The sequence below is a fragment of the Drosophila subpulchrella genome, chromosome 4 (assembly GCF_014743375.2).
Source record: "Drosophila subpulchrella strain 33 F10 #4 breed RU33 chromosome 4, RU_Dsub_v1.1 Primary Assembly, whole genome shotgun sequence".
Lineage (NCBI taxonomy): Eukaryota > Metazoa > Arthropoda > Insecta > Diptera > Drosophilidae > Drosophila > Drosophila subpulchrella.
In genome coordinates, this window is record NC_050608.1 from 1567660 (window position 1) to 1583022 (window position 15363).

Here is a 15363-nt window from a genome sequence, read left to right on the forward strand (position 1 = left end):
TTTTTTATACCAATGAAAAGTGTTTTTATTAGCATGACTTTTATTAATGATAATTAAAATTCAATGCTATTGCCTATACTCACAACTCTTTTGTGATCAAGAATATACACATAAGACACAAGCGAACTTTTTTAAAGGGGCTTAAGAGTTGTTGGCGCCCCATAATTTGTTCATATTTTTGAAGGAGCATAGGTGTTTATGGTCACACTGTATAGGTGCAAGGTGAACAGGGTGCATACTCATAACACTGGGCATGCGCGAATATTTTCAGGGATGCATGACATCTTAAAGTTCCGTAGAAAGCCAACTCACAAGAACTTTACAAAGCACTGAGTAGGGGATGAAACAAGCTTACTGCTGAAAAAAATATTATCGATACCAACTACATAAGTGAAAGAGTTGAGCTTTTTATAAAAATACAAGCAATCAAATATTCTTTTATGTACATATATCAAAAGTACAGGTCCCAAAAACCGTAAACCTTAATAAACACAACTTTATTTATTTGCTGCACTTAATATTTATTGAAAGCCTATATAGAGTGTTAAAACAAAGTTTTCGGATATTAAATTCGTCTTAATATATGTAAAAATCTTTCGCGAGTATGTGCTTTTTTCGTGCTCAATGTGAGCTTAAATAAATAGATTGTATCATTATGTTCCAATTTTAAGAGTAATCGTTGTAAATGAATTAATGCAATATGACGCGTGGCAATAATGCCACTTACTCGGATAATTCCTCAATTAAACTCAAGCCATTCATTATTTTGATCTTAAATTTTAACATATGCCTTCACCAAATTAATGCATCTTCATTTTTAAATCTAAACGGTAAGTTACAATAATATTTTCCACCTAGGTATTTTTTACAAGGTTTTTAAATTTCAATTCCTTTCAGATCTAACCAGTTCTGATAGACCTTTTTTTGATGATATAAGCCCAAGGAACGTGTCTGCTGTCGTCGATGAAATTGCAATTTTGAGATGTCGTGTTAAAAATAAAGGAAATCGCACTGTAAGTATATACAAATACGGATATTCCTAAATATTTGTATTCGTGTTGCCGTAAAAGAACAAAATTTGATATGCTAATAATATATGTCATTTTTATACCCTTGCAGAAAGTTTTAAATTTTGGACAGAAGTTTGTAATTCGTCTAAAAATGTCTGACATTTTTACACCCTTGCAGAGAGTTTTATATTTTGGACATAATTTGTACCGTTGTGAAGGATACGTGGTTTTAATACCGTTTGCGAGGTCCGATTTGAAGAAATTTCGGACAGTCAAAGAGCTGGGCATCAATTTGATTTCAGATTGTTCCCATAGGGAATATAGGCCCAACTTCAAACAATTTTTGCCAGTTTAAAGGTAGCACCCAACATATAATCGTATTTTTTATGTAATCTCTGATCAGACCAAAAATTCCTGGCGTTCGGGCTATATCTATAGCTACCATAGCCAACCTTTTATAAAAGAGGTCATAATTAAATATTTTTCCTTTATGATATTTGTCTATATTTTTATAACCTTTCAGAGGGTATAATGATTTAAGTTAAAAGTTTGCAACGCAGTGAAGATGAAGTTTTCGACCCCATAAAGTATATATATTCTTAATCACTAGCTGAGTCGATTAAGCCATGTCCGTCTGTCCGTCCGTCTCTTAGTTTTAAAGCTATCGGGATGATACCTTCTCGAAAGTCTTATTTCTATTGCAGGTAGAATATAAGTTATTCTCATAGGAATGATCCAAAATTTTTTTTTTATTGAATCAGCTTTGTCGGTTTTGTTTATGTTTGAGTTTAGAAAATTTCATCTTAGTATGCTTTGTGAAACCAGCTGTCACTTATTCGAGCCGAAAACATGAAGAAAGGCTTTAGTCGTGTGGCTCGACTATCAGATATCCGTTTCTCCTCTTCAAATGTCAAATAAAACAAGAAAGGAAGTTAGCTTCGGCAACCGAAGCTTATATACCCTTGCAGCTATAATTATTAAATTTAAAAACACAAAAATGATATTCCCAATAGTATATGATAATATGTCAAAAAACACCGAAGCTATAATTTGTTTCATATTATTTTCCTACCAATTTTCCGATCGTTCCTATGGCAGCTATATGATATAGTTGTCCGATTTCGATAAAATTTAATTCAAAATTCAAAATTATTTAAAAATTGTTATTTCCAAGCTTAGGAGGTTATATGCTAAAAAACACCAAAGATATAATTTTTTTTCAATTGTTTGTCCGATTATTCCTATGGGAGCTATAAGATATAGTTGTCCGATCCGGCTGGTTCCGACTTATATACTACCTGCAAAAGATATAAGACTTTTGGGAAAGTTTCAGCCCGATAGCTTTAAAACTGAGAGACTAGTTTGCGTAGAAACGGACGGACAGACGGACAGACAGACAGACGGACATGGCTAGATCGACTCGTCTAGTCATGCTGATCAAGAATATATATACTTTATGGGGTCGGAAACGTCTCCTTCACTGCGTTGCAAACTTCTGACAGAAATCAATGTACCCTCTGCAAGGGTATAAAAAGTACCACTGCATCGTTATTGGGGCGTTACACACCGCCGATGCCATCGCCAGATAAGTTTTGATTAATAAAGTCCACTTCAATATCCACTGAAAGAAAACGTATTTTTCCGTTATGGACGTTAGAGTATGCGTGGCACTCCGATCAAACTTGCGCTGCGCACGCTTAATCCCAACATTCTAGCACTTATAGTTTCCGAGATCCCAGCGTTCATACCGATAATTTTTCAAATGGACATGGATAGATCGAATCGGCTAGTGATTCTGATCAAGAATATATATACTATATAGGGTCGAAAAAGATTTCTTTTACCTGTTACACGTTTTCCGACGGATCTAATATAACCTTTTACTCTACGAGTATAATAATATGAAACAAATTGTAGCCTCGTTGTTTTTTGACAATATTGTCTTCGAATTAAGTCTTTTGATTGGATGACTGTATCATAGAGCTGTCATTTGAAATCAAAATTTTGATTTAAATATTTTAAATAATTTTTCCTATGGAAGCTATATGGTGTAGTTTTTTGATCCATCTCGTTTCGGATTATTTACTATCTACAATAAAATGAAGACTTTTCGGAATGTAAATAACTTTAAAACTGAAAGACATATTCGCGTAGAAACGGATAGATCGACTCATCTAGTGATGCTGATCAAGAATATATATATTTTATAGGGGTGGACGTGTCTCGGACATGTACAATCAACAGTATAGGTATTTAAGGCTGAAATGTACATGAAACAAGAAAGGAAGTTAGCTTCGGCAAGCCGAAGCTTATATACCCTTGCAGCTATAATTATTAAATTTAAAAACACAAAAGATGAGATTCCCAATAGTATAAGATAATATGTCAAAAAACACCGAAGCTATAATTTGTTTCATATTATTTTCCTACCAAATTTCCGATCGTTCCTATGGCAGCTATATGATATAGTCGTCCGATTTTGATAAAATTAAATTCGAAACTCAGAACTAATTAAAAAATGTTATTTCCAAGCGTAGGAGGTTATATGTTAAAAAACACCGAAGCTATAATTTGTTTCATATTATTTTCCTACCAATTTTGCGATCGTTCCTATGGCAGCTATATGACATAGTCGTCCGATTTTGATAAAATTTAAATCGAAATTCAGAACTAATAAAAAAATGTTATTTCCAAGCGTTGGAGGTTATATGTTGAAAAACACCGAATCTATAATTTTTTTCATATTATTTTTCCACCAATTTTCCGATCGTTCCTATGGCAGCTATATGATATAGTCGTCCGATTTCGATAAAATTTAATTCAAAATTCAAAATTATTTAAAAATTGTTATTTCCAAGCTTAGGAGTTTATATGCTAAAAAACACCAAAGATATACTTTTTTTTCATTTTTTTGTCCGATTATTCCTATGGGAGCTATTAGATATAGTTGTCCGATCCGGCTGGTTCCGACTTATATACTACCTGCAAAAGATATAAGACTTTTGGGAAAGTTTCAGCCGGATAGCTTTAAAACTGAGAGACTAGTTTGCGTAGAAACGGACGGACAGACGGACAGACGGACATGGCTAGATCGACTCGTCTAGTCATGCTGATCAAGAATATATATACTTTATGGGGTCGGAAACGTCTCCTTCACTGCGTTGCAAACTTCTGACTGAAATCAATATACCCTCTGCAAGGGTATAAAAACAGATGGAACAAGGAAGAACGCTATAGTCGAGTACCTCGACTATGAGATACCTGTTACTCAGCTAAAGGGACCAAAGGGAAATGGAGATATGCAAGCAGCAAAGCGAGATTGAAATGCGCCACCTATCGGTGTGGGCGTGGCAAATTTTTTTTTGGGTCAATCGATAGGTATTGACGAGACCAATACAGTTCAGTTAAAATTTTGTATCTAGCATGAAAATTGTGGGCGCCACAGGCTTGGGCGGTTTGTGGGCGTTAGATTGGGCGTGGCATATTTGCGTAACAAACTTGCGCTTTCTACCCCCTTTGCTCCGCGGCATGACCCAGAAGTGTCTACTTCAGTTAGACACAAACATTGGTGACCCCGACGTGCTTCTTTACCAACAAAGGATCACACATGAGCACTTAATTACACTTGAGAAGTACCGTTAGTAATGCACTAATCCACCCGCCTAAGAACCATGGGTCATCCAGCTTCACAGGGTACACAGCTTTATCCAGCTTCACAGGATACTAAGCATCGTCCAGCTTTACAGGACTCATGGCATCACAGGTTTCTTCGTCTCTCAAACACGAAATTTATAGAGAAAATAAGTCATACAAGAATCAATTTACAAAGTCGACTACTAGACAGCCAAAATAAGCTACGAATACAAATACAACAGTTCATAAAGAATTATAGCAAGGATTCTGTCGAACGACGCCACCGAGACGGCTACTATTCCGGCAAGCTAAGTCAGTTGAACGATCTCTGGCAGCATTTTTGTATACTAGATGAAGAAGTCCAGCAAGCGGCATTACCAACTGGATATGAGTATGCCTCAAGACTAACAGGATTAAAGGAGCTAGTAGAGAAATATTAGGAAGTATTTAAAGACGTCAGCAAGCGGCGCTAAAAAGGTACCTCGTAGAATGCAGAACAAACCAAAGGCTGATGGTAATCTTAACATTAATGGTCTTAATATTCCCGAGGGACTGCTGTTATCAGATCCAGACTTTTGGCAACATGGACCTATTGACCAGAACTTTGGTTCTGGTCTATATCCCTGTTTAATTACCAGTGAATTTTTAACATAGGACCTAAAAATCCTCTAGCGCAAGGTGCAAGGCTTGGTCACAGGTTCAAGAAAGAAACCTCGTGTAATACGGAAATCAAATATATTAGAAGAAGGCGTAGACAATCTTACAGGACCCAACCCTGCTTGTGAAGCAACGAAAGATGAAAATATTGTGGATGACAACCAATTTGATAAAGAAGATAGCAAACAGCTGATTGAGATCTCTCTCGATGAAGAAAGGATACATTTAGCTAACTAAGCATTAATGGGTCATAAAATAATAGAGCCTGAAGTTACATGTTGCCAAACAAGAGCTATCGAAACTGACTCATCCGAACGAGAATCGACCGTTATACATAATAATTCATTGCAGCTAGCAGAAGAACACACTGCAAGAGAACTAACGAGACAAATAAAGCTGATTTCTTATCAGCTTCAAAATTACAAGAATTCGGAATTTTTGATGACATTTCTAAATTTAACCAAGAAACATCCATGCTTCGTTACAGGAATTTTACGTCCTGTCATGCCATATGACGTGCCATATGATCAATTTTTACGAGAACACAATTCCAGTCACCATTAGCCATGATCAACATTTTGTTAGCTGCTTACTATATAACTCGGTCGAGGGCTGACCGACATCACACCTTTATTGAGGGTACACCTCAATGGGGGGCAGAATGATTGAAGCCAGTGTTTCTTAATATGACCAGACCCCAACAAATCAAGCAATAGCTAAGCTGCGAACAGTACCAGACGCCCAGTTGCACCCACAGCATATGAGAAGTCCCGATCAGCATATTATATTTAATGTCAACTCATTACTCGACGTCTCACTATGAGACCGTGCGGCTCAACAGTACATTCACCCGCCAAGTGGTCAATACATTCTACAGTTTTAGCCGAGCCAACTACGCAAGCTGTTAACATAATCAAAATTCACTGACCTTCTTTAGAATACAACGCGTGCCACTTTTCTTTACACTATATATTCCAAGAAGTATATAACAAACAAACAAATCAGTTATCAACGCAATATATAACTCCTCGGTTCTACTCATCACCTCAGGGAATAGGAAATTAGCCAGTAACCATCGTTACCATATTGTCGCGACGCGATCATTGTCCTGCCATCAAAGCATAGTCGTACCTGAGACAATTGCTCATTGATTTTGTCCCGCGGCGTAACCCAGAAGTGTCTAATTCGGTAAGACGCAAACAGCTAGAGCGACTCCTCTAGTGATGAATAGTCTAAAATATGTATACTTTATGGGGTCGAAAACGTCTTCTTTACTGCGTTGCAAACGCACTGACTGAAATCATTATACCGTCATTTAGGGCATAATAATTTGCAAATTAAATAGAGTGCGAAAGGGGTGGAGTTTTACTTATGCAGCAAATCGGCTGTTTACGAAATTTCACTAACGCGAACTAGGTTTCACGTTATGTGGAGTGTTAGGTGGCAATTTTGGGTGGTATGCAATCTCGCACTCCTTTTGCTAAGTAACGGGTATCTGAATGTCGGGGCCGTCGACTTTAAAGTTTTATCTTGTTTTATTTCTAAAAATTGGGAAAGCTCTGCATATACTCCTACGATTGCTCTCTTAGGAACGACCTGCAAGGGTATTTACAAGAGCCTTGCATGGGTATACAAAATGAGTAAAAATAAATGCAGGAATAAATAAGTAAAAATATCCCATAGGAAAGTTCGGAAAAAAAATTTTTTTTAATTATATCTTTGGTGTTTTCTAGCATATAACCTCCTAAGCTTGGAAATAACATTTTTTAATTAGTTCTGAATTTCGAATTTAATTTTATCAAAATCGGACGACTATATCATATAGCTGCCATAGGAACGATCGGAAATTGGTGGGAAAATAATATGAAACAAATTATACCTTCGGTGTTTTTGACATATTATCTTATACTATTGGCAATATCATTTTTTGTATTTTTAAATTTAATAATTATAGCTGCAAGGGTATACGGCTTGCCGAAGTTAACTTCCTTTCTTGTTTAATATTACCTATCAACCCGACTCAAAAATTTTCAATTTTACCGATTTACCTAAACCCAAATGACAAAGGTCAGTTGGGCTTAAGGTTTGACAAACCAGTCAGGTTTCTTATCCAAGGCTCTAGTATAAGCTTCGGGATGCCGAAGTAAGCTTCCTTTCATGGTTTTCTAATACGTTTGAATTTTTCAGGTATCATGGATGCGTAAGCGCGACCTTCATATTCTTACAACAAATATATATACGTACACTGGCGATCAACGATTTTCTGTATTACATCCGCCTAGCAGTGAAGATTGGGACTTAAAGATTGATTATGCTCAGCCCCGTGATAGCGGAGTATATGAGTGTCAAGTGAATACCGAGCCAAAGATAAATTTACCAATTGTTTTGGAAATAACAGGTGCATATATTAAGGGAAACTAATACTTATTTTTTAAATGTACGTGGGTGTCCTTTTTTATTGTTTTTCTATTGGTTTTTCCTATTTTTTAAAATTGTAATAAAAGCCTTAACTAGTGGACGTACGTGCCGCAACACGTACACTGGACAGCAGCGGTCGGCACACACATCAATGCACTTCCAATTCAAATTACACACAAATTACCATGCCGATCCAAAAAAAGTCGGATTCAATAGGTTAATCATCAGTGAAAGATGGTATGACGTGACGCACGATGTGACCGCCCCGTACCATTTAGAACAGAACGGTATATTTTTTTTTCAAAACTTTGTATACCCTTGCAAAGGGTATAACGATTTCAATCAGAAATTTGCAACGCAGAGAAGTAGACGTTTCCGACCCCATAAGGTGTATACTTTCTTGATCAGCATTGTTGGGGCGGGGTGGCTTGATCGCTGAAATTGGCTGAAATCCCAAGATCGAATGTACGAAAAACACGGGGGTACTTTGGGGTTTTATACGCGACGTGCGTGGGTGTTTATTATTACGCTTTAAAAATTGAACTCCCTAAGCCTAGCTTAACTTAAGCGCTCCAGAGCGGAGAGAAAACTTAGGGGAGGGATGGAGAGGGAGAGCAGAGGGCAGTAAAACTGCCGCTGACTTCTGAATATCTTTCTATCGGTAATCCGTTCCACCACAGTGAAGAGTTCTTAAGATCTGTTAGTAACCTTTTTCTTGTATACTCTACTTTCCACAGTTTTCATAGAAGGCCAACCAGTTTAATACCATTGTTGAGTCAGTGAAATACCCTTAGAACCCCTATGTGAATGTAAAATAGAAGCATAAGGTGGAGTTATGGGGTTATTGGCTCAAGCATGTATTCTTACATATGGGCATATCCGCCAAATTGTCAAACAGGGCCGAAACAATAAAATCTTCATATTTTCATAAATAAATGGCCATATTTTCATAACATAGTGGAACCATAGCATATTTTATTTGTTTTGTAGAAGAAATTTCCCTTAAAACTGAAAAAATGTACTTTTTTTCGTTTTTAGCTACTTTTTAAGGCATTTTAGGATTAATTATTTGGCAAGAAAAACATATGAATTGTTAGCACTTTTTCTACAAAATATCTTTGTTGCAATCTAATAAGAAGGTAAAAATCCACAGAGGTCTAAAAAGTGCTTATTTAACTGTTAAAAAAACAACATGGAAAAATCGTACGTTTGCGACCCGTTCGTTCGCGACCGGTACTTAATTAAATAAAAAACAAGAAAGGAAGTTAGCTTCGGCAAGCCGAAGCTTATATACCCTTGCAGCTATAATTATTAAATTTAAAAACACAAAAATGATATTCCCAATAGTATATGATAATATGTCAAAAAACACCGAAGCTATAATTTGTTTCATATTATTTTCCTACCAATTTTCCGATCGTTCCTATGGCAGCTATATGATATAGTTGTCCGATTTCGATAAAATTTAATTCAAAATTCAAAATTATTTAAAAATTGTTATTTCCAAGCTTAGGAGGTTATATGCTAAAAAACACCAAAGATATAATTTTTTTTCAATTGTTTGTCCGATTATTCCTATGGGAGCTATAAGATATAGTTGTCCGATCCGGCTGGTTCCGACTTATATACTACCTGCAAAAGATATAAGACTTTTGGGAAAGTTTCAGCCCGATAGCTTTAAAACTGAGAGACTAGTTTGCGTAGAAACGGGCGGACAGACGGACAGACAGACAGACGGACATGGCTAGATCGACTCGTCTAGTCATGCTGATCAAGAATATATATACTTTATGGGGTCGGAAACGTCTCCTTCACTGCGTTGCAAACTTCTGACAGAAATCAATGTACCCTCTGCAAGGGTATAAAAAGTACCACTGCATCGTTATTGGGGCGTTACACACCGCCGATGCCATCGCCAGATAAGTTTTGATTAATAAAGTCCACTTCAATATCCACTGAAAGAAAACGTATTTTTCCGTTATGGACGTTAGAGTATGCGTGGCACTCCGATCAAACTTGCGCTGCGCACGCTTAATCCCAACATTCTAGCACTTATAGTTTCCGAGATCCCAGCGTTCATACCGATAATTTTTCAAATGGACATGGATAGATCGAATCGGCTAGTGATTCTGATCAAGAATATATATACTATATAGGGTCGAAAAAGATTTCTTTTACCTGTTACACGTTTTCCGACGTGTTTATTTAATTTAAAAACACAAAAAAAGATATTCCCAAAAGTATAAGACAATATGTCAAAAAACACCGAAGCTATAATTTGTTTCAAATTATTTTCCTACCAATTTTCCGATCGTTACTATGGCAGCTATATGATATAGTCATCCGATTTTGATAAAATTAAATTCGAAACTCAGAACTAATTAAAAAATGTTCTTTCCAAGCGTAGAAGGTTATATCTTAAAAAACACCGAAGCTATAATTTGTTTCATATTATTTTCCTACCAATTTTTCGATCGTTCCTATAGCAGCTATATGATATAGTCGTCCGATTTTGATAAAATTAAATTCGAAACTCAGAACTAATTAAAAAATGTTCTTTCCAAGCGTTGGAGGTTATATGTTGAAAAACACCGAAGCTATAATTTGTTTCATATTATTTTTCCACCAATTTTCCGATCGTTCCTTTGGCAGCTATATGATATAGTCGTCCGATTTTGATAAAATTAAATTCGAAAATCAGAACTAATTAAAAAATGTTATTTCCAAGCGTAGGAGGTTATATGTTGAAAAACACCGAAGCTATAATTTCTTTCATATTATTTTTCCACCAATTTTCCGATCGTTCCTATGGCAGCTATATGATATAGTCGTCCGATTTCGATAAAATTTAATTCGAAATTCAAAACTAATTAAAAAATGTTATATCCAAGCTTAGGAGGTTATATGCTAAGAAACAGCAAAGATATAATTTTTTTTAAATTTTTTTTTCCGATTATTCCTATGGGAGCTATAAGATATAGTTGTCCGATCCGGCTGGTTCCGACAAATATACTACCTGCAAAAGATATACGACTTTTGGGAAAGTTTTAGCCCGATAGCTTTAAAACTGAGAGACTAGTTTGCGTAGAAACGGACGGACAGACGGACGGACGGACAGACGGACAGACGGACATGGCTAGATCGACTCGTCTATCGTCATGCTGATCAAGAATATATATACTTTATGGGGTCGGAAACGTCTCCTTCACTGCGTTGCAAACTTCTGACTGAAATCAATATACCCTCTGCAAGGGTATAAAAACAAATGGAGATATTTCCTTGGAAACAGACTCATTAGAAAGCTACATGAATCCATTTTGAAAACAAGGAAGAACGCTATAGTTGAGTACCTCGACTATCAGATACCCGTTACTCAGCTAAAGGGACCAAAGGGAAATGGAGATATGCAAGCAGCAAAGCGAGATTGAAATTCGCCACCTATCGGCGGTAGACAGATTTAAGCGTTGTCGGCGTTAGAGTGGGAGTGGCAAATTTTTTTGGGTCAATCGATAGGTATTGACGAGACCAATACAGTTCAGTTAAAATTTTGTATCTTGCATGCAAATTGTGGGCGCCACAGGCTTGGGCGGTTTGTGGGCGTTATAGTGGGCGTGGCATATTTGCGTAACAAACTTGCGCTGCGCACAAGGCTACGGAATCTAAATCTGGGATCCCAATTCTCTATCCTTAATAGTTTCCGAGATATCCACGTTCATATTTACGATTTTTTGAAGTTTGTGGGTGGTTTGTGGGCGTAAAAGTGGGCGTGGCAAACTTTTTTTTATCAATCGATAGGTATTGATGAGAACAATACATTTCAGTTAAAATTTTTATTCTAGCATCAAATCTGTAGGTGCCACAGTTTTGGGCGGTTTGTGGGCGTTAGAGTGGGCGTGGAACGCTGCTGAAACAAACTTGCGCTGCGTAAGACACTCAGGAATCTGAATGCCAAATCTCAATAGGCTAGCTCTTCTAGTTTCCGAGATCTCAGCGTTCATCCGGACGGACCGACAGACGGACATGGCTAGATCGACTCGGCTAGTGATCCTATACTCGTATAGGTGTATATACTCGATTTATATTTGCAGGTATCTAAGTTTTGTTTGTATGTTATAATGTTAGGGTTTATCAAATGTGGTTTGAATATATTTTATGTTAGGGCGCATGTGCCTGTGCTTACACAAGTAACTGTCGTTATGCGGGGGATGAGGATGGGGAATTTAGACAATTTTAAAGAGACAAACACATTTTAATTCTACTTGTATAATTCTGTACCACTCTCGATTAGGTTTCTATAGCGTTCTCTCTTGTTTATTGTATGCAAAACTATGAAAATTTGGGCCCACATTTTTTTCTGTGGATATACGGCCTTAATTTTTTTTTTTAATCGTTGTCCACCGACAGATGTTTTTGCGATATTATGGGCACAGGCCTCTACCATTACCATTAAGTTACTAATTTTAACTTACAAATAAATTTTGTTTGCTGCTTATTGAATCTCCTCAGACCTGTCGAATTTATTATTACACCAGCTTACAAAATAAAATCGTCAAAGTTCTACACGGAAGCGTCCTAGGCGTCCGGCGAATCTGAGCACCATGATTAAAAGCACGGCTTTTAAAATTGTTTGTATGGTGCTATTTTTATAAGTGCAAAAAACGTTCTTAGCCTTCCTTTCGTCCTATCCTCCGACAATGTCGAGATCTTAGTGTTGCTAAACACAACGGTGGGTTTGAAAGCAACCAAAAAGTTGCCTTAACCGGTTACGATTCTGCATAAGACTGCCTGCGGAGATTGCAACATATACCAATACCTTTTAGCACAAAAGTATACAATTTTGAGAGATTAATTATGGGCTTCAGCTCTTTGATAAGATCTTTTTGTGAGTTCTGAGTATTCGTTTTTAGGCAACTAGTGATCTTTCCAGATGGGGTGTTGCCATCAAGTCTGTTAAAGTGTTAAAAAAAATTATTCATGTTTTAGTTAAATAGTTTGTTAAATGATTTTTTTTGCACGTAGAATAAATGTAATATACTAATTTATACATATTTTTTCATTTCACGTTTCAGCTGATAGTGACTTTCGAGATTTAAAAACGGAAAAGCGGATTTACGATTCAAAAGGTATAGCCCCATCCAGTGTACATATGTACGTTAACAAATAAAAAACAATATATATTTATACAGCGGCTAGAGCGAAAATTCTTGGATCTACTGAAATCCATGTTAAACGTGATAGCACAATTGCCCTGGCTTGCTCAGTGAATACGCATGCATCATCAGTAATTTGGTATGAAAGCAACTTTTTCTTAAAAAGCATATAACCTATTGGAACAATCTTTTCAAAGGTATCATGGCTCATCAATCATCGATTTTGATTCACTTCGCGGTGGAATAAGTTTAGAAACCGAAAAAACTGATATAGGAACCACCAGTCGATTGATGCTAACACGGGCGTCATTACGGGACTCTGGAAACTATACTTGCGTTCCGAACGGAGCCATACCAGCGTCCGTTAGGGTTCATGTATTAACCGGTAAATTTTAAACATATTTATTTTTGATATGGTTTTCAAATTTCCAATTGTTACAGGGGAGCAGCCTGCAGCAATGCAAACTAGTGCTGCCATCGGCAATAGGGCTTACACTGCAATGATAACTATCATATCAGTAAAAGTATTGTTATATATTTCAAGTCTTGAAGAGCATATGTATCGAAGAGAGAGATGACTAACTAATACAATTTCCATAATATTACTTGATTAGCCTTAAGGTAAGTTTACAAAGTTTTACTATAAGGTTATTAATTTAAGTCTGTGAATGTTACCTAGAGGATAATCATTTTTGATTACAACAGAGCACTAACACGAAATATTTTGGATCTTGTTCGTTTTGTGGTTCGAAGAGTTCAGAGAGAACAAGAGAGAACGCTATAGTGGAGTACCTTGACTATTAGATACCCGTTACTCAGCTAAAGGCACCAAAGGGAAATAAAGATATGCAAGCAGCAAAGCGAGATTGAAATGCGCCACCTACCCGCGATCTCAATATATGGTTATGTGGGCGGTAGACAGGCTTAACCGTTATGGGCGTTAGAGTGGGCGTGGCAAATTTTTAGTTGTCTCAATCGATAGGTATTAACGAGACTAATACATTTCTCAGGCCTAGGCTGTTTGTGGGCTTGGCATATTCGCGGGACAAACTTGCTCTGCTCACGAACCTCAGGAATCTACACACCAAATCCCAAGTTTCTAGCTTTTGTAGTTTCCGAGATCTCAGCGTTCATTCGGACGGACAGGCACACGGACAGACGGACAGACGGACATGGCTAGGTCGACTCGGCTAGTGATCCTGATCAAGAATATATGTATATACTTTATGGGGTCGGAAACGCTTCCTTCTACCTGTTACGTACTTTCCGACAAATCTAGTACACGTTTTTACTCTACGAGTATTGGGTATAAAAAGTATCTTGCTGAACATGATTTTTTTGTGCACGACTTGTATTACTTTATAAGTACATCTTTTAAAATTGTTATTGTTTTACCAATGCTAATATAAACTATTTATATACTATTTTCAGATCACAGCGTGTTCCAAAGGACCCATTGTAACACACGCAATATTCTATACAAAAATTAAATGTAATTCCTATAGTCATATGAAATAAATAACTATAATAAATATTGATGTACTATGTATATATTCATATATTTTAAAGAGCTTTGGAAATAAATTGGCAATTATTGGACTTCCGTATTTTACCTTAATATTTAACAAAGTAAAGATGTTCGAATAATCAACTATGCCCAGTGTGCACTGGAATATTCAAGTTAATCATGGACCAAAAGGGGTATATGAAAAAAATGTGCCTTAAAGAAGGCAAGCTTCCGAACCGATATTATAAAGTAAGACGCGTCTTTACGTACTTCCGTCTGTCTTTATTCCAAGTTTCTAAAGCTTAGAGTCTTAACTATGGCCCTGCCCTGTAGACTTGACTTTTTATACCCGTTACTCGTGGAGTAAAAGGGTATACTAGATTCGTCGGAACGTATGTAACAGGCAGAAGGAAGCGTTTCCGACCCCAAAAAGTATATATTCTTGATCAGGATCACTAGCCGAGTCGATCTAGGCATGTCCGTCTGTCCGTCTGTCTGTCCGTCCGCAGCGCAAGTTTGCTTCAGCAGAGTGCCACGCCCACTCTAACGTCTACAAACCGCCCAAACTGTGGCTCTTACAGTTTTGATGCTAGATTAAAAATTTAAACTGAAATGTATTGTTCTCATCAATACCTATCGTTTGACAAAAAAAAAAGTTTGCCACGCCCACAAACCGCCCACAATATTCAAAAAATCGTAATTATGAACGTGGATATCTCGGAAACTATCAAAGATAGAGAATTGGGATCTCAGATTTAGATTCCGTAGCCTTGTACGCAGCGCAAGTTTGTTACGCGAATATGCCACGCCCACTCTAACGCCCACAAGCCGACCAAACCTGTTTCGCCCACAATTTGTATGCTAGATAAAAATTTTAACTGAAATGTATTGGTCTCGTCAATATCTATCGATTCATCCAAAAAAATTTTGCCACGCCTACTCTAACGCCCATAACGCTTAGATCTGTCTACCACCGGTAGGTGGCGCA

At 36.9% G+C, this 15363-nt stretch overlaps 1 protein-coding gene across 1 annotated transcript; it reads left to right on the forward strand.

The window, feature by feature from the left end:
- Positions 1-356: 356 nt before the first annotated feature.
- LOC119558948 (zwei Ig domain protein zig-8) lies at positions 357-14404 on the forward strand. Its single transcript, XM_037872147.1, has 8 exons — positions 357-830; positions 898-1013; positions 7488-7698; positions 12788-12841; positions 12905-13007; positions 13066-13253; positions 13310-13489; positions 14300-14404. Exons 1-7 carry the CDS (start codon positions 701-703, stop codon positions 13444-13446), a joined length of 939 nt encoding a protein of 312 aa, XP_037728075.1. The 5' UTR covers positions 357-700; the 3' UTR covers positions 13447-13489; positions 14300-14404.
- The last annotated feature ends 959 nt before the right edge of the window (positions 14405-15363 follow it).